Raw genomic sequence first — 21,085 nt, 5'->3', positions numbered from 1 at the left:
ATATCGTCAGTCTCCACTTTGTTTAGTCTATCAAATCTGAAAATGAGAGGACAAAGTTTACTGTATTTACCATTTTGTTGAAATATAATGTCATTATTCCATATTAGAAAAAAGGCAAATCATGAAAAAGGAGAAATGTCCCAGTTTATTTCTTAATTGAAAAAGAAATAAATACATATTTGCTCTGAAGAAGCTCAGATTTGAGGATTTGGACCATTCTTCGGTCTTTAAATGATGGGGATTTCACTCAGATTTACTAACACGGCTTAAAAATTCAATTAGCCTGAGCTACGCTTGTTCCCGTAGCGATGAAATCTTTCAGCGCCATTGATGGACACTGAAGCGCCATCTTGCATTTTTTTTTCTTTCCATTTTTTTCAGTGAGTTCATCACTAGTGGGGGAGGAGGTACGGCAGCCAAAAAAAGGCTGAGATGAGGGGGCGCTTTTAGTTGAGCGGTGTGGCGTACCGTTCCGTCAAATCTACGGTACGACCTTGGCCTTGGCTTTGGCTTTGGCTTCTTCCCTCTCCCGGCGAATGGCCGCTCTCCGGAACGGATGCGAGGCGCCCTCGTCGGGTTGGGCCAGAACCCGGTCTTTCCTCTCCATTTTTTGCCGTTCCATTTCGCGCAGCCACTCCTGCTCTTTCAGCTCCTCGTCCTGCAATTCCTTCTTCTCGCGCTGTCGTTTCTCCATCTGGGCCCGCAGCTCCACCTGGTACTCCACGTATTTCTGCCGCTGCCTTTTGGCCAACTCCTCTTCGGCCCGTTTCATGTCCCGCGTGGAGGCGTCCAGCTCCACCCGCTCCTTAACCAGGTCGGCGCGTCTCTGGAACTCGCTTTGTTCTACGAGAAAAAAAAACGATGATGTCAGAGATCCAAAACAAGCACTAAAGTCGTTTTTTTTTTCATAAGTGTGAATAGGCGTTACGTTTTTGCGCAGTCTGGAGGCGTTGCGACTCTATGCAATCGATCATTAGCCGGTTGCGGGCCTCCTGCTGGATGAGGTTGAGTTCTTCTCGTTTGTCCCACGTTTCCTTCATCTTTTCCGCCATCATTCGCTCCATCTCCTCCTCTTCCTTTTTGCGCCGGGTGGACTGATCGGACAAGTACTGACAAAAGCGCACTTGCTCCTCCCTCAGGTCGGCCTAAAGTCAAAGCGTTGACAGTAAACGCTAGCATGTAGCAAACAAAAATGGCTTCAAACTGGAATTAGCCCGAGCTACGCTAGCTTGTAAATTAGCGGGCAACTTGAAATGATTGGACATTAGCTAATAGGAGTCATTTTTAGCTATGAAATGGACAAAGATGGCTGAAAAGCGACATCAGGTTGAGCTACGCTAGCTGGTTGTGTCATGGTGACGATGAGTTTTTTGGGAGTTACCCTCTTGTCGGCGTGGTCCTGCTTGGCCTGATTCTCGTCGTCCAGCATCCGTTGAACGATGGCCAGGTCCACCTGGAGCTCCTCCTGCCGCTCCTTGGCCACCCGCTCCAGCTTTAAGCGCAAGCTGTCATCCAGGATGGCACGCCGGGTGTCCTGGGCCTCTTGCTGGAGCCGACGCTCGTTGTGAGCCATGTCCCGTAGGGTCTGCATCTCCTGGCCCTGAAACAATGGCAAGCATTTACATTCTTTTTTCCCCTCATTTTTGAGCTTTTTGCAGTTTTCCCCAGTTTTTGCCTTTCTGATCATATTTCTGGGTGATTTTGGGCGGCGGCGGCGACCCCCCACCTGCTTTTCGGCTTCCTCCTCTCGGCGGCGGCGCTCCTGCTGGCGACGCGCCTCGGCCGCCGCCATCTGCTGGCGGAGGTATTCCATCTGCAGGCGGCCGCGGTGGCGGGTCTCGGCCTCTTCGTTCATTTCCCGCTCCTCCTTGGCGCGGGTGTCGTCTCGCCACAGGCGGTAGAACATGTCGTCCTCCAGCCGCTGGAGGCGGGCTTCCTCCTCTCGTGCGCGCACCTGCGCCTCACGCTCGTGGCACACCTGCAAAAGCCGCTGCTTGCTCTGCGCCTCGCGGAGCTCCTGGCACTGGGTCCTGAAAAAGCCACGCCCCCACCCGAGTCAGCCACGAGGGACGGCGGAGACGGACGGCGGCCGGCCGACCGACCTGAACTGCTGGTCCAGTTTGTCGGCCACCGTCTGTCGGCGAAGCGCCTCCCTGGTTTCTTGCAGTTTTTGGGCTCGCTCTCGCATCTGCGCCTGGATCCCCGCCGGCGTGTTGTGATCCCGGCGAGCCACCAGTATCAGGCGTCTTTCCTCGTCGTCCAGAAGGCCTCGTAGCCTGAGGAGCGGACGCACGTAGACATAGCACTCACCGGTCGCCGCTAAAGTTCGACCGAGAAGGGCTTTTCAAATCCTAAGCCGATTTAAAAAGAAAATGCCATTTTCTAAAATGGAAAAAAATCCACACATTGAAGAAAATCTGCCAACAGTCAATATCTTTTGACTATTTTATAACAGATAATTATACCGTATATTTACCCGATATATCAGTCGACCTATATATTGAATTATTTTATTGTCATAATACCAATTATAAGATTTACAGTATTTAAAGTAATGTCAAGAACACACCAGAAAACAAGCACAGGTACAAAAATTAAGTCCCTCAATACTTGCGAAGCCCACCAAATAAAATAAACGTTTGTACAAACCTGTTTTTCCTTATGTGGTAGTATTAATCTATCACTACGCCATAAGCTAGCATAGCTCATGCTAATGTTTTCACCCATGTAAGCTAACCTGAACTCGTTAGCCCACTCGATTATAAAGACCTAAAAGTACTCCAAATATTTTTATAAAAAGTCTCCAGAGCAAATATTTTCGTATTCCTCTTTAATTTTGTATTTTATACATGTATAGTTTCAAAGCAAAGTCCTCTCCGAGGACAAATTGAACGTTAGCACTAGCACCTGATTAGCTAACTCGGGGAAGGGCTAACTAACATTTTCTCACCTGTCTCTGCGCTCATGAACCGAAAAGAGCTGCTGCATCATGACCTCGTTGACGTCCTTGTCGAGGAGTCTGCCGAAATAAATTTCGTCGGTGTCCCGAAGCCACTTGTTGGTGACCCCGCGTGCCTGGAGCTCCGTGACGGCCTCGGTGGCACGCTCCCGCAGCTCTTCCTGCTTGTGACGGAGCTTCATGGCACGGCGGGCCGGAAGCATTTTCAATTTTACTTTTTTTTAAACACTTTTTCTCACGTAGAAAGGTCCGACCCTGTAAGGGTCATAAAAGGCAAACATTCAGATAAATGCATTACGAGGGGTTCCATTTTGTGTCTCATGAGCACTCTCTAATGGTAACTAGAAGAATACCCTAATAAGCTTCGTTTTGGAGTGACCAAAATGGAAGTATACCTTCAAAAGTTTTCATTACCTTAACTTATCCCTTGCCAGCCCAAATCACAAATTAGGTTTTTAAGGTTTTATTTTTCTTATTTAGTTTTCTTTTATTTATTTTGGGTTAGGGGTAGGGTTAGGGTTTTTCAAGTTAGCAGGGCTAACTGCACGCTTTTTTGCTTCCTAAAAATAAAATACAATTTTAATTTCTTGATAGAACTCACCTGCTACCAGTGCAAGTCTCTTGGCTTTCGGTCTGTCCTTTTTTCCCCCAGTTTTTCCCCGAGCAGTCGCGTCTCCACGGTGACGGACAAACAGGAGTGCTGACGTCACCTCGGAGCCAAAGACACTCGCCAATGTCCCAGTCACGTGACTTGGAGGGCGACTTCCTCGCGTCAGGGAAGACGGACTCAAAACAAAAGCAACTCGGACAAAATCGAATAAAGACTGCAGTATTTTGCTACCAAAGACGGCACTTGACGTCCAATCGTAGGAGAAGTGGAAAACAAAAGTGATCTAGTCATTTAATTAGAAACAGAATAAAGAGATATCTTGCCACTACCAATATGGCCGGCCTGGGGTGACGCCCCAAAGTCAATGCAGTAATAGGTCTGCTATTTACTATGTTGACATGAATAGACGTCCAATGTGGTGGAAATGGGAGAGGCGGAAGCCAATAAATAAAATATGAATTGATCAATTTTGATTGATAAAAAGTTTGTAATTTTTCCAAGCTGCTTTGGTCATGAATCAAAAGGAATCCCCTGCATTTTGCACTTAAAAGTAGTGAGATAATTGAATATGAAGGAAACGGATGAAATTAAATGAATTGAATATATCTTTATTGATATTTAAAAAAAAACATGAATGAGGAATGATTAGCTGGGTCTGCCTCTTCGGCTAGCGTATTTGCTGTTGCGATGGCGGCTGCCACGCCACCTGGAGGTTGCCTTGCGCCATCCTGCGGGCTTTCGCCAGCCTTGGCGGGACAATTTGATCAGGCTTTTCGGGTCCTCGACACTTTTGTCCTTTGGGTGACTCCTTTGTTTATCATCATCATTGTCGTCGTTTCGGCTGGCTTGTACCCTCGTTGGTTGACGACGGCGGCCTTCTTCATCATCATCGTCGTCGTTCCGACTGGCTTGAACTCTGGTTGGTTGACGACGGCTGCCTTCATCATCGTCGTTCTTGGTGGCTTGAACTCTCGTTGGTTGACGACGGCGGCCTTCTTCATCATCATCATCGTCGTTCCGGCTGCCTTGAACTTGGAATCTGGTTGGTTGACGACGGCGGCCGTCATCATTACGACTGCCTTGAACTTGGACCCTTGTTGGTGGACGACGGCGGCCTTCTTCATCATCATCGTCATCGTTTCGGCTGCCTTGAACCCTTGTTGGTGGACGACGGCGGCCGTCATCATTACGACTGCCTTGAACTTGGACCATTGTTGGTGGACGACGGCGGCCTTCTTCATCATCATCATCATCGTTCCGGGTGGCTTGAACTCTGGTTGGTGGACGACGGCGGCCTTCTTCATCATCATCGTCATCGTTTCGGCTGCCTTGAACCCTTGTTGGTGGACGACGGCGGCCGTCATCATTACGACTGCCTTGAACTTGGACCCTTGTTGGAGGACGACGGCGGCCTTCTTCATCATCATCGTCATCATTACGACTGCCTGGAACTTGGACCCTTGTTGGTGGACGACGGCGGCCTTCTTCATCATCATCATCATCGTTCCGGGTGGCTTGAACTCTGGTTGGTGGACGACGGCGGCCTTCATCATCATCGTCATCGTTTCGGCTGCCTTGAACCCTTGTTGGTGGACGACGGCGGCCGTCATCATTACGACTGCCTGGAACTTGGACCCTTGTTGGTGGACGACGGCGGCCTTCTTCATCATCATCGTCATCGTTTCGGCTGCCTTGAACCCTTGTTGGTGGACGACGGCGGCCGTCATCATTACGACTGCCTTGAACTTGGACCCTTGTTGGAGGACGACGGCGGCCTTCTTCATCATCATCGTCATCATTACGACTGCCTGGAACTTGGACCCTTGTTGGACGACGGCGGCCTTCTTCATCATCATCGTCATCATTACGACTGCCTGGAACTTGGACCCTTGTTGGTGGACGACGGCGGCCTTCTTCATCATCATCGTCATCGTTTCGGCTGCCTTGAACCCTTGTTGGTGGACGACGGCGGCCGTCATCATTACGACTGCCTTGAACTTGGACCCTTGTTGGAGGACGACGGCGGCCTTCTTCATCATCATCGTCATCATTACGACTGCCTGGAACTTGGACCCTTGTTGGTGGACGACGGCGGCCTTCTTCATCATCATCATCGTCGTTCCGGCTGCCTTGAACTTGGACCCTTGTTGGACGACGGCGGCCTTCTTCATCATCATCGTCATCATTACGACTGCCTGGAACTTGGACCCTTGTTGGTGGACGACGGCGGCCTTCTTCGTCATCATCGTCATCGTTTCGGCTGCCCTGAACGCTCGTTGGTGGACGACGGCGGCCATCATCATTACGACTGCCTGGAACTTGGACCCTTGTTGGTGGACGACGGCGGCCTTCATCATCATCGCCGTCATTCCGGCTGGCTTGAATTCTGGTTGGTTGACGACGGCGGCCTTCTTCGTCATCATCATCATCGTTCCGGGTGGCTTGAACTCTGGTTGGTGGACGACGGCGGCCTTCTTCATCATCATCATCGTCGTTCCGGCTGCCTTGAACTCTGGTTGGTTGACGACGGCGGCCTTCTTCATCATCATCATCGTCGTTCCGGGTGGCTTGAACTCCGGAAGGTGCCTTTGGAGGCTGGCAGTTGGAACCGTAGTGGTAGTCATAGCCTTGACTCCCCCAACGTTGGCTCCAGCGTTGACCCCAGCGCCGCCGAGCCCCGCGCTGGCGGCTGAGACCCCAGAAGAAGGGATGACCCAATTGCTTGCGAACAGGTCCCTGTTCACAATTATTGCCATTGTTTCCATCTTGGGAAGGAGTCAATGTTGTAGTTGGGACTGCCTTGCCTGGAGCCCTATCATGGAATAACTCTGGTGTTACTGCAGATTTAGAAGGACTAGTTAATCTAGGGGTGGTGGGCTCTGGAGTAGTGGTGGTGGGCTCTGGAGTAGTGGTGGTGGGCTCTGGGGTTGTGGTGGTGGGCTCTGGGGTTGTAGTGGTGGGCTCTGGGGTTGTAGTGGTGGGCTCTGGGGTTGTAGTGGTGGGCTCTGGGGTTGTAGTGGTGGGCTCTGGGGTTGTAGTGGTGGGCTCTGGGGTTGTAGTGGTGGGCTCTGGGGTTGTAGTGGTGGGCTCTGGGGTTGTAGTGGTGGGCTCTGGGGTTGTAGTGGTGGGCTCTGGGGTTGTAGTGGTGGGCTCTGGGGTTGTAGTGGTGGGCTCTGGGGTTGTGGTGGTGGGCTCTGGGGTTGTGGTGGTGGGCTCTGGGGTTGTGGTGGTGGGCTCTGGGGTTGTGGTGGTGGGCTCTGGGGTTGTGGTGGTGGGCTCTGGGGTTGTGGTGGTGGGCTCTGGGGTTGTGGTGGTGGGCTCTGGGGTTGTGGTGGTGGGCTCTGGGGTAGTGGTGGTGGGCTCTGGGGTAGTGGTGGTGGGCTCTGGGGTAGTGGTGGTGGGCTCTGGGGTAGTGGTGGTGGGCTCTGGGGTAGTGGTGGTGGGCTCTGGGGTAGTGGTGGTGGGCTCTGGGGTAGTGGTGGTGGGCTCTGGGGTAGTGGTGGTGGGCTCTGGGGTAGTGGTGGTGGGCTCTGGGGTAGTGGTGGTGGGCTCTGGGGTAGTGGTGGTGGGCTCTGGGGTAGTGGTGGTGGGCTCTGGGGTAGTGGTGGTGGGCTCTGGGGTAGTGGTGGTGGGCTCTGGGGTAGTGGTGGTGGGCTCTGGGGTAGTGGTGGTGGGCTCTGGGGTAGTGGTGGTGGGCTCTGGGGTAGTGGTGGTGGGCTCTGGGGTAGTGGTGGTGGGCTCTGGGGTAGTGGTGGTGGGCTCTGGGGTAGTGGTGGTGGGCTCTGGGGTAGTGGTGGTGGGCTCTGGGGTAGTGGTGGTGGGCTCTGGGGTAGTGGTGGTGGGCTCTGGGGTAGTGGTGGTGGGCTCTGGAGTAGTGGTGGTGGGCTCTGGAGTAGTGGTGGTGGGCTCTGGAGTAGTGGTGGTGGGCTCTGGAGTAGTGGTGGTGGGCTCTGGAGTAGTGGTGGTGGGCTCTGGAGTAGTGGTGGTGGGCTCTGGAGTAGTGGTGGTGGGCTCTGGAGTAGTGGTGGTGGGCTCTGGAGTAGTGGTGGTGGGCTCTGGAGTAGTGGTGGTGGGCTCTGGAGTAGTGGTGGTGGGCTCTGGAGTAGTGGTGGTGGGCTCTGGAGTAGTGGTGGTGGGCTCTGGAGTAGTGGTGGTGGGCTCTGGAGTAGTGGTGGTGGGCTCTGGAGTAGTGGTGGTGGGCTCTGGAGTAGTGGTGGTGGGCTCTGGAGTAGTGGTGGTGGGCTCTGGAGTAGTGGTGGTGGGCTCTGGGGTAGTGGTGGTGGGCTCTGGGGTAGTGGTGGTGGGCTCTGGGGTAGTGGTGGTGGGCTCTGGGGTAGTAGTGGTGGGCTCTGGGGTAGTAGTGGTGGGCTCTGGAGTAGTGGTGGTGGGCTCTGGAGTAGTGGTGGTGGGCTCTGGAGTAGTGGTGGTGGGCTCTGGAGTAGTGGTGGTGGGCTCTGGAGTAGTGGTGGTGGGCTCTGGAGTAGTGGTGGTGGGCTCTGGAGTAGTGGTGGTGGGCTCTGGAGTAGTGGTGGTGGGCTCTGGAGTAGTGGTGGTGGGCTCTGGAGTAGTGGTGGTGGGCTCTGGAGTAGTGGTGGTGGGCTCTGGAGTAGTGGTGGTGGGCTCTGGAGTAGTGGTGGTGGGCTCTGGAGTAGTGGTGGTGGGCTCTGGAGTAGTGGTGGTGGGCTCTGGAGTAGTGGTGGTGGGCTCTGGAGTAGTGGTGGTGGGCTCTGGAGTAGTGGTGGTGGGCTCTGGAGTAGTGGTGGTGGGCTCTGGAGTAGTGGTGGTGGGCTCTGGAGTAGTGGTGGTGGGCTCTGGAGTAGTGGTGGTGGGCTCTGGGGTAGTGGTGGTGGGCTCTGGGGTAGTGGTGGTGGGCTCTGGGGTAGTGGTGGTGGGCTCTGGGGTAGTGGTGGTGGGCTCTGGGGTAGTGGTGGTGGGCTCTGGGGTAGTGGTGGTGGGCTCTGGGGTAGTGGTGGTGGGCTCTGGGGTAGTGGTGGTGGGCTCTGGGGTAGTGGTGGTGGGCTCTGGGGTAGTGGTGGTGGGCTCTGGGGTAGTAGTGGTGGGCTCTGGGGTAGTAGTGGTGGGCTCTGGGGTAGTAGTGGTGGGCTCTGGGGTAGTAGTGGTGGGCTCTGGGGTAGTAGTGGTGGGCTCTGGGGTAGTAGTGGTGGGCTCTGGGGTAGTAGTGGTGGGCTCTGGGGTAGTAGTGGTGGGCTCTGGGGTAGTAGTGGTGGGCTCTGGGGTAGTAGTGGTGGGCTCTGGGGTAGTAGTGGTGGGCTCTGGGGTAGTGGTGGTGGGCTCTGGGGTAGGGGTGGTGGGCTCTGGGGTAGGGGTGGTGGGCTCTGGGGTAGGGGTGGTGGGCTCTGGGGTAGGGGTGGTGGGCTCTGGGGTAGGGGTGGTGGGCTCTGGGGTAGGGGTGGTGGGCTCTGGGGTAGGAGTGGTGGGCTCTGGGGTAGGAGTGGTGGGCTCTGGGGTAGGAGTGGTGGGCTCTGGGGTAGGAGTGGTGGGCTCTGGGGTAGGAGTGGTGGGCTCTGGGGTAGGAGTGGTGGGCTCTGGGGTAGGAGTGGTGGGCTCTGGGGTAGGAGTGGTGGGCTCTGGGGTAGGAGTGGTGGGCTCTGGGGTTGGAGTGATTAAGGGAATAGCCATTGGAAGAGTTGTCATTGAGACTGCAGACATTGTGCTTGCAGGTGTAGTTGGAGCCGAGCTGGGCATTGCTACAGAGCTTAAGGTTGAAGAGATGGCAGTCGGAGTTGAAGCAGCAGAGGTGCTTTTAGTGGTTGGTGCAAAACTGGTCAGAGATGAGCTGGCTTGAGGTATATTAGTTGCTCTTACACTAGTGGGTACCGCCAGAGAGGGGGTTGTGACAGTCAATGTGGTGGTTGGGAATACATGACTTTCGGTTGGTGCAAGATCCATTGATAGAGAAGGTTCTTTTGCAGGTCCGGCAAAAGTCCAGGCACTTGCGAGTACAGGACCTGCGCTGGGAGAGCCATCTGTGGAAGCTGGACTTGTGGGAGTCATAGCTTTGCCATTAATGGTCTCTGTAGTAGGAGTGATACTTACTGCACAGCTTGTGGACCATGCAGAAGAACTTGACAAGTCAGTTTCATCAGCAAGGCTTCCAGTCTTTACCATGTTGGTCAATGTAGGCCTAGAGATGCTAGTAGTGACTGATGGGCTTGTGGGTACAATACTTGTGCTTGGAGCAGATGGAGTTAAGGGGGTTGAGGTCATGGTTGTAGTAAAACTATGCTTTGAGCTAGATGGCAAAGCAGAGGTTGATTGGTTGATTTTGGACAAAACATCTATGCTTGGAGGTTGGGAGACTGAAATAGTGGCCACTGGAGCATAGTCTGCCGCATCAATGTTTGTGCTCAGTGCTGGAGTCGGCGGCATCCATGTGGGCCTAGTCGTCAAGGTAGTTGGATTAGGTACCTGAACCGTGCTTGGGGAGAGGGTAGTCATAGCTGATGGAGTAGTGGGCACAACACCAAATTCTGATAATGTCTGGGGAGGGGCCAAAGTGCTCTGTGGTTTTGTGGCTACACTCGTCAATGAGCTCTTAGCTGTGGAAACGGCAGCAGATGTGCTTGGGGCAGGAGGAGATTTCATCTCAAGTACTGAAAGGGGAGTGGGGAGGGCAGTCCAGTTCGTCACCCATGCGGGTAAAGATGTGGACGGAGCAGTGGTAGATGTGCTAGAGAACAGAGTTGGAAATTCAGAACCTGTGGCTGAGAGGACTGAAACAATTGCCCGTGTAGTACTAGATGTTTGCAAAGTGGCAAAGCCCATGGGGACACTACTTGTGCTTTGAGTTGGCGTGGTCACTGTACTACTTGGATGGCTTGTAGAGGTAAAAGCACTTGTCATTCCAGTTGTGCTTGTCAAGGTGCTTGGGGCCACAGAACCTGTACTTAAAGTGCTTATTGATGAAAGGGAAGTTGTGTGGCGGTCAGCGGAGGTGCTGGAGCTTCCTAATTGCCTTGGAGAAACTGCTCCAGTGGCTGCAACAGTTGTGCTTTCAGGCTTGGAGGTAATCAGGGACATTGTTGTCGTAGGAGTGCTTGTGGGCATCGAAAGGCTTGTGGGGATAGCAGTTGGAGAAACCGGAGATGAAGTCGAAACAGAAGTGCTTGTGGGTACAGCGGAAGTGCTCATTGGCCGAGTTTCGGGAGGAGCTGAACTTGAGATAAAAGCAGGCAACGTCACGGGGACATCAGCTGCCAAATACATGTCAGTAGGCTTTCCCAGAACATCGGTTGGGGTTAAGGTCATGATCTTGGAGGATTCTGGAGGTCTTTTGGTTGCAGGAAATGCTATTTTACTTTCGACAAACCCTGCAGGAGTCATCGGAGGAAGCTCTTCCATCTCCTCCCAACACGGTTCTTCAGTGGACGATGCCATGGCAGGAGTAGGCGTGGCTAAAATGTCCTCGCTGATGTCCTCTTCCAACGCACCCGCTGGAATTTCTCCGTAACCCCACATTTCGAAGATGGGAGAGTGATCGTACGATGCCGGGGGTGCCGGTGCGGAGGTCCAGCACGGTGGTTCTTCCGTGGTAGCGCCAAGGTCAAAGTCCGAGACGGATCTCGGCCCCACGTTGTGCCGTCTTGGCGCCGATACGTTGTCGCAAGCCGCTAGCGTAACGGACATCTGGCCCAGAAGCTCGAAATAAATTTCCACCGCAGAAACCTGCCACAAAGTTTCAAACGTTAAACCCGGGCGACCAATCTGGTGACGGACGGATTCCGTTTCTTTACCGTGTTGGGGGCGGTGGAGAGGAGCACTTGCCGGGAACCGGAATCCGTCTCGCTAACCACGGGGTGCATTGGAGCTCCTCCCCGGACGTCTTTGACCCTCAGGACCTCGGAGCCCGAAGGCAAGCGGACCAGGATTTGCGTGGCTCCGCAAAAAACCCAAGGCCATGGCGGCGGTGGGGCGGCATAGGCCGGATCCTCGCAGGAAGCCAGCGCCACCAAGTTGCTCTGCAGCAAACTATCAAAATAAAAGACCTCCAGCTGTCGCCAGTGTTTTCCATTGGACACCTGCAAGCCACAAAAGAAAACCCTTGTTTAGCCAGGAAACAAAAAGGAATGACTTGAAAATAAAATGCTAATAGAGCTCAAAAGCAACATTTGTGATAGAGGAAATGACCTGGAGGTGCAGGTACTCGCTGCCATAAGGCAGTTGGAGCAGCAGCACCGAACCGAACCTCCGAACGGAAGCGGCAGAATCTTCGGGCAGCGCCAGCAGCCGAACCCCGTCTGCGGACGCAAACGAACCCCGTTCACAAACGCCGCACGGATCCAAGAAACCGGACCCGACCGGACCCAACCGGACTCACCCGCCAATTGTGCTTTGGCGTGCCTGACCAATGATAAACGGAGCCAAAGACTTGTGTGGCTGCAACGGAACTGCGGCCGGGCCAGGTCCAAAGAACCTTCACGTCCTGACACTGATCCACAAAAAAAATTGGGTCAGTTGAAAAACTCGAAGGGGGGGGTCGGGAGAACTCGTTTGCAATCTTCTTACCTGCCGCGAACTTCCACACGGGGGCCGGGAAGAACCCCGACGGACCCGGACCGGCCTCCCTGCCGGTTCCGTCCGCTGTGCCGAGGCCGATGAGAGTCACCGCGGTGGCGACCCAAAGCCAGACCTCCATCCACCCAGACATGTTCCGGTCGGGTCAGTACTCGGCCTTGATCCGGTTCAGTTTGGGGGTCGAACGGTGCTGCTGCCACTGGGGTGGGCTTGCTCAGCAAAAGCCAGGAAGAAGATTGGTCCTTGACCTGGGATTTTAAACAAACTTTCTCTTCCTGATTGGATAATTACAAGCCAAAGTCAGCTGATCCAATTAGTCAATTCCCCCAGTGCCCATATGATTAGGTACACTGGCCATTCACTAACCTGCTTTAAAGTTCATAAATATGGATGGTGTCTTAAATGAAGCTAACTCCAACGATCACAAATACCCCCCCCCCCCCCAATGAAGAGCAAAGCAAGACAAAATGCACCAGAGCTTTCACAATAAAAGTCCATTTATTTTGCAGACGTGAATTAGGAATAAGCGGCGCACGTTGGCATGCCGGTTGTTTTATTGTGGCCAGCCGCCTTTCATTGACCACTTTTTGGGAGACGAAACAGAACACGGCAGAAGATGGCCTCTTCAAAGTAACAGTGCAACCGTGACTCCTCCTCCTCCAAAGGGTGATGGTGTCACATGCAGCGGTAACCATGGCGATCCATCAGTACATAGCTGTCCAGTATGTGTGAGTCAATGCGTGAGTGTTAGTTTTTTGGAGGGTGTTTTTCCAATGTATTTATGTCTTGCACTGTGGGTGTATTTTCTGGTTGAAGTGTCTCTTTTTGTCGTTTGTTTCTGCTTATTTGTTTGTGTGTTATGAAGTGGTGTGTATGTTTGTGTACCGTGTGTGTGTGTGTGTGTGTGTGTGTGTGTGTGTGTGTGTGTAAATAGCAAGCAACATTTGGGTCACTCGAGTATTTTGGCGGCAGCGGGAAGCAAGCGGAATCAATGCGAACGAGGAAATGACGTGATGTATCCCATTTGGGCCGCCGTGAGGTCACTTCCTCTCAGAAGAGCGACGCCTTCTTCTTGAGTTCGTTCCGTCTCCATAGCGACAGGCGGTCAAACTCGGACGGGCTCATCCCGAAGACTTCCTGGAATTGCTCGGGGTCCAGATGTCGCTGCCGGGACAGCCGCCGTTAGCATCTTTAGCAATGTTAGCGCCCGCCGTTAATGGCCACGCCCCTCACCTCCAATCGGCTTCGGTCCACGCCAGGGGGGAGCTTGCAGCGCCCTCTGCGGTTCACCACCAGCGCTTCGTAGGGATAAACCTGATGGCAGAAACCAGTTAACGATCATAAACAATTATATCAAATAGTCAATATTCAAACGGCCACCTTCTGCTCCAAGATGCTCGGCAGCGATGTCCCGCGATCCAGTTGATCACGCTGGGTGGCGCCGTTCTGTCCGCACACTCCATTGTCTCACGTTGATGACATCATCACGGATCGAATATTGCTTGTAAACACTCACCTGAGTTGCTGGGGGGACAAAAATGGCCAATGAGTGGCGAGGAGTCGTCGGCGAGACGCCAGACGGGAAGTAGGCACCTACCTGCGTTGGCGCCGTCTGTGGAAAACTCGGCCGACTGCCTCTGAAAGTCACGCCGCCATCGGTCCACGTCACGTGTGTGGAGCGCCGCCAAAATGGAAAGTGATGACCGCGAGTGGGAATTGAAGACAAACAGGAAAAGTAAACCACAACAACAGGAAGTGGTGAAGATAAATAATAGCATGCAAAGCAGAAAAGAGGAAGCCCTTACTCTGCTCAGGCCGGAATTGGAACGCGACGGCGACTTGGACGCGTTGGCCGACAGACCTGCGGACGACAAAAGAGGGCGGTGACCTCTGACCTTCCGCCCGCGGTCCTTTCGGGCTCTCACTGGCGTGCGCGTGCGTCCTGTCGGGCAGCGAGCGCGTCTTTCGCCGGAAGTCGCTGCCGCCGCCGCCGCCTTTCTCCTTCTCCTCGCGCAGGATGAGACGACCCAGGTTGGACTTGATCTGGACACGCCATTTTGGATTTATAGTGGCGGTCCTCGGGGGAGGGCGGCGTTGACTCCAACCTTTTCCAGCTCCTGTTCCTGCAGCGCCTTGGCCTCGGCCGTCAGGTCCTCAAAGTCGTCTTCGTCCTCCTCCTCCGCTTTCTTCCTCCCCCACTCGATCTCTGCGAGGCCAGTGAGCCCAAAATGAAGAGAATCTCATGTGGAAATGCTAAATGTTACAAAGTGCCTCACCCATGGAAGCCAGCGAAGGGGGGCACGGCCAGAACTCCGTTTCGATCTTGGACGGCTGCTCGGGATCCGGAGGCTGGGCGGCCGGGAATTTGGCCGCCCGGACCACGCCGTTGGCGGGGGGTTTGGAATCTTCGGGGGTGGGGGGTTAAGGGTTAGGGTTGGTGCCAAAGACGGCAGAGGGAAGGAAAACCTACCCTGTTTGTAGATGGGGGGCTTTCTGTAGATGTTGGTCCCGTTATCTGTAACGCGAGGCGGCGTTAGCGAGAGCGCGGCGCCACGTTAGCGTCATGCCGCGTACCCGGACGGTGGAAGTGCTGCAGACTGGCGCTCATCTTGCGTCCGCTCGCGTGCAGTTGCAGCACGGAGCCTCCGGGGGAGCCGCTTTCGCTTTCCGCCCGCCGTCCTTTGGCCTGAAACGGGCACGGGCTTACGCGCCCGTCCGCTAGCGGCTCACGGGCCGGGCTCACCTCGGGGGACAAAGCGGGCGAGGCGGCGGGAGGCGACAGCGATCGCTGGGGAGGAGACAAACGGATTGTCAACTTTCGGACACCGGGCCGGACCACGCCCCCTCACCTGTCGGCGCGGCGCGTCCAGAGGGGAGAAGCTGAGGTGAGGCCGGTAGGTCATGAGGTCGGGTCGCTCCACCTGCAGGATGGCTTTGTCGCGGGGCAGGGCCGCCAGGTCGCGGTACGCCACCGCCCGCTCGTCCACGCGTGCCTGCGCGGGGGCACTCAACTTGACTACGCCGCTGGCGCTAGCGCCGGCTAGCTTAGCGTGTAGCCCTTTACCATGATGCCGGCGGGAGAGGACGACGCGCCGGGACCTCGCGAGGACGCCACGTCGACGTCCGTCACCTGTCGGGGAGTCACGTGACCGGGGCCCGCCCACCTTTGGCGAATGGGGGCGTTGTGCCTTACCTTGTTCATGATTGGCCAGCGACGCCAACCTGCAATCAAAAGGATATGTTTGAAAACAAATCAGATTGAAAGTCAATATTTTTAAAGAAACATTGACTAAATGAAAGCATTGCAGCAATAAATGGTCCATCAAGTAGGCGGGGTCACTAATGCCCTTTTAAATTAAAAATAGCCTGAGCTGATTAAAAACAGGGATGGACGGCATGGAGAAAGGGGGAGGGGCCAGACCAGCCAGAAGATGGACATGACCAAGAGGAGGAGGGATGGAGAGGGAGTGGGCAACAGGAAGTGGCGATTGGGTGTCTTACTCTGAAGGTGCAAGTGTCACTCGTCTCCTACGGAGGCGCCACTGAGTCCCTGGGGACAAAAAAAAAAGCATCCACATGTGTCCCATCAATGATTTTGTCGCTAATAGACATCCAATCCGTCATTATGGATAAATACAGTTATAAATAAAGTCCTTGTTATCGAAAATCAAAATGAAATACACTGGTTATATTTTGAAATGTAATTTGACCAATGATATCTCTTGGCCTGCCATTGCCAATGACAGATAGACGTCCAATCCAATTCCAATGTAGCCAGGCATCCCAGTCCATATGTTTTGGGCCTCTGATTCCATTAATGGAGGCAACAAGTTCAAAGAATGCCATGTAAGGGTTCGAAATTTCAAAAATAAAAATAAAATCCCAATTTGCGCACGAAAGCCTCGAATGCTCATCTTTATTTTGTTGTTTATTGACATTTTGACGCAATTTACCACGTCACAACTTGATTGGAACGGACGCGCAGTCACTTTTGCACACGAACCTCACTCACGCCAAAACAAACGACATAAATCCGTATTAATATGACATCATAACATGGATATCATCCCATGATCGAATGAAAAGCAAACAGGGCGAAACGACCATCATCGAGGCTAGGAAAGATGAATCGTGCGCGCGCTCGTGCACGCGCCTAGACGAGAGCATCGCACGCGCGTCACACGTGACCTTGAACACGTCGCTCCCAAATAATCATCAAAATATGTTAAACGTTAGCGTAAAAGCGTTCTCACCTGGGCCGAAACGAGACGGACACACGCGTCGAAATCGTGCACGCGCGGGGGAGCAGGTGTCACGTGACCACATCCAGAGGCGCGGGTGGAGGCGGTGACGTCATGCGAGTGATGCTGGGGCTTTGGCAAAGCATTAACTCATTCCTTGACGTTAGCATGGGACGTCTGTCGCCGTCATTGGTTGCTTATTAATAAAAGAACATGCATAGATGGTTCAATAGCGAGGTTGTTACTGTTTTTATTTAGTTTTGGTGTTGTAAGTTATGATGATTCATTCGTATTAGTATCCATAATTATGTTGAGAGTAATCATTTTTTAAACTCCAGGAAATTGAGATTAAACACCAATTTTGAGGGAAAAGAACGTTTCTGGTTTCCTCTTTCTACTATAAATATAGCACATAAAATTATTTACTAGTGATTTTTAATTAGACATAAATAGAAGTGCACAATTTCTATGTATATTTTTCGCGAGCACAAATAATAAAAATCCAAATATGACGGGAAAAATAGAATCAAATAGCCGAAATCGCGTCGTTTATTGTGTTAAAAAAAAGTCGTGAGTACTTCTTTGCCTAATAGACGATCTCTGTTGGGGCAAGATGACGTCGAGCAACGGCCTCTCGTCTCTGGTAAGAATAAAAACACCACAAAACGCCAGTAAACCTCATAAATGTAAGAAGTAGTCGTCAAAACATGCTTTCATGCGTGGGTTTATCATGTACGAACGTGTACACCATGTCAATATGTTTATTTGGGTCTCTGCGTTTAGAAAGCAGCTAACGTGGCTAACACTGACTCGATCTAGCTAACACGTAAACACGTGTTGTTGCTACTGATTTATGATGGAACCCCGTCTAATGTTACTTCTTTACTTCACTGGCTACCATAAACAAAGATAAATGAACCAGTCTAGCTTTGACATGAGCTATTTTGACATGTATCACACTGTGAATTGGGTATAGTTCATCTCTGAAAATCTGAGAGCTAATAAACAACCTCAAATTAGGCAATAGGTCCAAAATAATAAAAGTAATCGATCTCAGCAAGTTTGGTTGGCATTCAATAAGGCTCACGGAACCAATTTTTTTATTTCAATCAAAAATTCAGAATTGAAATGAAGTTATATATGGCAAAATGTGAAGGATGAATTGTGACCAAGAATGAGCCCGGCTTTAAACTGTGGCGGACGTCTATCGCCGTCAATGGCACTAAAATATTTGGTGTCGTCAGGGTCCAGAAGGAGCTTCGGCCGCAGCCAGAGCTCTGTCTCTCCCCGCCGAGTCTTACGGGAATGATGTGAGTATCACGAAGGGCGAGGTTGGTGAACATGAAAGCTGGGCTGATGTTGACTTTGTTTTTCAGGAGCGCCTGGAAGCCATGTGGGCCATGAAGGCCTACAACCACGCCGAGGTCTACTTCAACGTGAGCGTCTCCGCCTGCTGGAATTGAACCAGAAACTTCCATCTCCAAAAGTCTCATTTTCCCTCTCTTCAGCTCATTTCCTCGGTGGATCCAAAGTTCCTCAAACTGACCAAGATGGACGACGAGATCTACACAAAGTTCAGGGAGACCTTCCGGGACCTGGACATCAAGGTCCTGGACCCGGAGCTACTCAAGTCGGCCGAGGCCAAAGAGGTGATCGGGGCGTCTATACGTGGATGATGAAAATAGCCACGCCATTGGATCTCTGACTTAAATGCGCTTTGTGTCCAGAGGTGGCGCCCTTTCTGCAACTGCTACGAAGGTCTGGTGGAGGACTTCAACTTCGGGACTCTGCTGCGACTGGACTGTCGGGAGGACTACACGCAAGACAACAGCATTTTCGGTCAGTTCCCCCCCAAGAATTGCGCTGCATTCAGACCGGTCAGTTTGAAAGCGGCATTCAGAAGAAGTGGGCCAATGGTGACGTGGTATTTGTGCTCCCAGCCACTAGGATCCAGTTTTTCGCCGTGGAGATCGCCCGAAACCGAGAAGGCCTCAACGATGCCGTGTTTTCAGCCAAATCATCCAAAAGTTGACCTTGCCAATGTTCTTTTTGTTCAAATTGTTGATCAGGACTGGTCATTAAAGTGTCTTTTTATCCCTCACTACCAAAAAATGGGTATGTTTCTCTCAGTAGACTTGAATAAGCTCCTCCCACTGGGCAGGAGGCCACACCCCATTTTCTTGGACATTACTGGGCGATGTCTTCCAGTCCCACGTCCTCTGCGGGACGTTCCACGCCGCCCCGTAATTGGCCGTCACGTAGTCCAGCGTCTCGCACGGGACTCCCACTTGGACTTCGGCCAGCTCGGCCCAGCACAACGAGAATTTTGGGAACCAGTACCTACAAAAAAAAAAAAGAAATACATCAAGTAAAAGCAGCAAGATTTTTTGCCGGATCTCCGCCTACTTGAACTTCCTGCCGCTCTTGGCCTGCGTGCCCCCGTTCCAGATCAGATCGCCGTCCCGGTAGAAGAAGAAGATGTCCAGTTTGACGCCGTCCCTCACAAAGGACAACTCCAGGCTGTCCTCCACCTGCCCGCCAAAATAAAAGCGGATGGGCCTCTCACGAAGAACTCCAAAACGGGAAGAATTTTCATCAAACCTTTCCAAACTTGTGCTTGAGCGACAGGCCCGCCCGCTGAAAGGACGAGATGATGTCGTGGCGGAAGTCGCCGATGAAAATCCCGATGTCCACGTCGTGGCTGTACGCGATGAAGCCGCACTGCCTGAACCATCCTGCAGGGGGAGAAGAACGTAAACAATAGAATGGTAGCTTTTCATGTAATTGAAGCTAAGATTGACTATCCCTTTAGTTTTTATTTAAACAAAAATGTTTAATATATCAATTGCAAAAAATAAAAATAATACCTAGGCAAGTTCCGCTGCTGATCCAAAAGGGGACGTTGAGGCGCTTGAGGGTCTTGGCGGCCAGCCGAAGCAAAGACTTGGCCTTATTCCCAAAATCAAGCGCTTCAGGAGTGCTGTCGTCCGGGTAGACCTGGGAACACCTACGTCACCCCCCATCCTCGCCACAACCAAATCCAAAATCCCAAATCCAGACCTGCAGGAAACGGCGGGCGTTCCGGTAGTCGCACTCCAGGTAGCGAGCGCGCTCGTGCTGAGCTAAGAAGCCCGAGATATTCCGGGGGACCGCCACGTCCAGGCCGTCCACCACCGTCAGTACCAGCCGCGGCCTGCGGGGGCGCCACGGACGCTCAGCACTGTCGTCAATGCTCATCTTTCCCCCTACGCCGACATCGCTCACCGGTCATAGGCGCCGGCGTGGCGTCCAAAGTCCAACGTGGCGAAGGGTGCGAAATCCCGGTCCGCGTCGGCTTTGAGGCGCAGCGGACCGTGCCACAAGTAGTCGCCGCTACGCTGGTACAGGAACACCACCTGCGCCGGGGAAAAAAAACATAAGTCGAAATGGACTCTCGGCCCGGCAACGGCCACGCCCACCTGGATGACATGGCCGCCAAGGCGGAGCAGAAGATGCAAGGGGACTTCCTCCCAGGAATGGAGGTCCAACCTGGCCAATTGGGGGTCGTCGCCACGCAGCTCCAGGGCCTCAAAGCCTTTCTGCCTGGCCGCCGACAGGAAGGCGGCCTGCGGGGAGAGGACGCTCGGCGGGGAACGCTCGGAAGCCCGTCGTCGCCCGCCGGACTCACGTCGTACGTCCTGGCGTCGGCCAACAGTCCGAAGGCGGTGACGGCGCGGCCGTGGCACAGGACGGAGCAGTCGGACACGTGCGGCGATCGTTGGCCCTCCGCCGTCAGGAGGCCGAGCGCCAAGGGGTCGGCCAGGAAGATCGGCAGGTGGAAACGCCGCGACAGATTCAGGAACGTCTTGACGTTTTGCTGGAGGGATTTTTTTAGTTAGTTTGTAAATTGATTTACGGAGCATTCCAACCATCTACTATACATATATAAATAATACTCACCCATCGGAGGTCACTGGCTGTCTCGTGACCTGATGTGCGCTTCAGGAGCAGTAGGGAAAATACGACATTTTAAAACATCACATTTAATAAGGAAGGACTTGCAACTAGATATCCGAACGGGCACCTTACTTTGTTGTCGTAGTTCCTGTAGTAACGGAGCTGAAAGAGCAGGAAAAGGCAGCTGCTGGCGAGCAGCAGCCACAGCAACGCCGTCCGCTTTACGCGAGCCATTCGCTTTTCATGGGCGACGAATAGCGTCAGGGAAAGGTTCCCCAACGTCAGACTTGCCGTTACTTTACCCTGGCGCCATCTTGGCCACTGGGCTCTTGTTGCCTTCGCGTGCACTGAGAAACATTAGATTTAGCAGTGCTGCTTCCCTGCTAACAACAAAACGATGCATCAAAATACCAACAGGATTTTTTTGCATGAGTCAAAATAACGGTCAAATAGACAACACATCTTTCAAAATTTTCTTCTCTGTCCACCCTATATGGGACATTTTGGATAGTGAAAAGATAAAGTCATTTCCCATTATAAAATACGATTTGAGGCAATGTTTCCACTTGACAAGCGGTGTTTACCTTTATTCCGACACCACGTGAAGGCAGCATCAGTCTGTCAACAAGAACCGGTCACTCTCGCTCCCACTCTTCAATTACAATTCTAGTGTATTTCACTGAGTACGCGGCAAAATAAGATAGCGTTAACAGTTTCTAAAAAGAACAGCAGAAAGACAAAGCATACGTCGAGTCGTTTCTTTTTTCGTCAATGGAGATCTTTAGTAAAGATAGCGGAGTGAAA

The 21,085-nt window shown here is 52.9% G+C and overlaps 5 protein-coding genes across 7 annotated transcripts; 1 reads left to right on the top strand and 4 right to left on the bottom strand.

Moving 5' to 3' along the window:
- Window positions 1-124: 124 nt before the first annotated feature.
- cfap53 (cilia and flagella associated protein 53) lies at window positions 125-3,716 on the bottom strand. Of its 2 annotated transcripts, none has more exons than XM_077737331.1 (7): window positions 3,561-3,716; window positions 2,951-3,214; window positions 2,103-2,351; window positions 1,727-2,030; window positions 1,382-1,600; window positions 929-1,145; window positions 125-843 (listed from the first exon to the last, which is right to left on the bottom strand). In XM_077737331.1, the coding sequence occupies exons 3-7, from the start codon at window positions 2,186-2,188 to the stop codon at window positions 482-484; spliced, it is 1,188 nt and encodes a 395-aa protein (XP_077593457.1). In that variant the 5' UTR covers window positions 2,189-2,351; window positions 2,951-3,214; window positions 3,561-3,716; the 3' UTR covers window positions 125-481. The 2 variants fall into 2 exon arrangements, with proteins under 2 accessions (XP_077593457.1, XP_077593456.1); XM_077737330.1 differs by having other exon boundaries at window positions 2,103-2,276.
- Window positions 3,717-4,161: 445 nt separating this feature from the next.
- LOC144210962 (uncharacterized) lies at window positions 4,162-12,318 on the bottom strand. Its single transcript, XM_077737934.1, has 6 exons — window positions 12,096-12,318; window positions 11,908-12,018; window positions 11,718-11,827; window positions 11,324-11,608; window positions 5,630-11,255; window positions 4,162-4,648 (listed from the first exon to the last, which is right to left on the bottom strand). The coding sequence occupies exons 1-6, from the start codon at window positions 12,235-12,237 to the stop codon at window positions 4,215-4,217; spliced, it is 6,708 nt and encodes a 2,235-aa protein (XP_077594060.1). The 5' UTR covers window positions 12,238-12,318; the 3' UTR covers window positions 4,162-4,214.
- Window positions 12,319-13,201: 883 nt separating this feature from the next.
- Window positions 13,202-16,428, bottom strand: dmtn (dematin actin binding protein). Of its 2 annotated transcripts, XM_077737283.1 has the most exons (15): window positions 16,358-16,428; window positions 15,606-15,654; window positions 15,298-15,326; window positions 15,169-15,234; window positions 14,954-15,097; window positions 14,848-14,892; window positions 14,679-14,790; window positions 14,575-14,619; window positions 14,381-14,509; window positions 14,210-14,310; window positions 14,030-14,147; window positions 13,702-13,965; window positions 13,485-13,628; window positions 13,338-13,418; window positions 13,202-13,268 (listed from the first exon to the last, which is right to left on the bottom strand). In XM_077737283.1, exons 3-13 carry the CDS (start codon window positions 15,304-15,306, stop codon window positions 13,531-13,533), a joined length of 1,131 nt encoding a protein of 376 aa, XP_077593409.1. In that variant the 5' UTR covers window positions 15,307-15,326; window positions 15,606-15,654; window positions 16,358-16,428; the 3' UTR covers window positions 13,202-13,268; window positions 13,338-13,418; window positions 13,485-13,530. The 2 variants fall into 2 exon arrangements, with proteins under 2 accessions (XP_077593409.1, XP_077593408.1); XM_077737282.1 differs by having other exon boundaries at window positions 14,679-14,892.
- A 397-nt stretch (window positions 16,429-16,825) lies between these two features.
- Window positions 16,826-18,446, top strand: pbdc1 (polysaccharide biosynthesis domain containing 1). The gene is made up of 6 exons (XM_077737286.1): window positions 16,826-16,988; window positions 17,590-17,655; window positions 17,722-17,781; window positions 17,854-17,994; window positions 18,073-18,184; window positions 18,286-18,446. The coding sequence occupies exons 1-6, from the start codon at window positions 16,959-16,961 to the stop codon at window positions 18,375-18,377; spliced, it is 501 nt and encodes a 166-aa protein (XP_077593412.1). The 5' UTR covers window positions 16,826-16,958; the 3' UTR covers window positions 18,378-18,446.
- Window positions 17,407-21,079, bottom strand: fktn (fukutin). Its single transcript, XM_077737281.1, has 10 exons — window positions 20,414-21,079; window positions 20,285-20,323; window positions 20,013-20,201; window positions 19,804-19,950; window positions 19,610-19,740; window positions 19,406-19,538; window positions 19,213-19,342; window positions 18,947-19,080; window positions 18,752-18,876; window positions 17,407-18,685 (listed from the first exon to the last, which is right to left on the bottom strand). The coding sequence occupies exons 1-10, from the start codon at window positions 20,513-20,515 to the stop codon at window positions 18,472-18,474; spliced, it is 1,344 nt and encodes a 447-aa protein (XP_077593407.1). The 5' UTR covers window positions 20,516-21,079; the 3' UTR covers window positions 17,407-18,471.
- Window positions 21,080-21,085: the final 6 nt, after the last annotated feature.

Source organism: Stigmatopora nigra, chromosome 17 (genome assembly GCF_051989575.1).
Source record: "Stigmatopora nigra isolate UIUO_SnigA chromosome 17, RoL_Snig_1.1, whole genome shotgun sequence".
Lineage (NCBI taxonomy): Eukaryota > Metazoa > Chordata > Actinopteri > Syngnathiformes > Syngnathidae > Stigmatopora > Stigmatopora nigra.
Note: the sequence above shows the minus strand (reverse complement) of the source record. Positions and strands in the feature narration are given on the sequence as shown.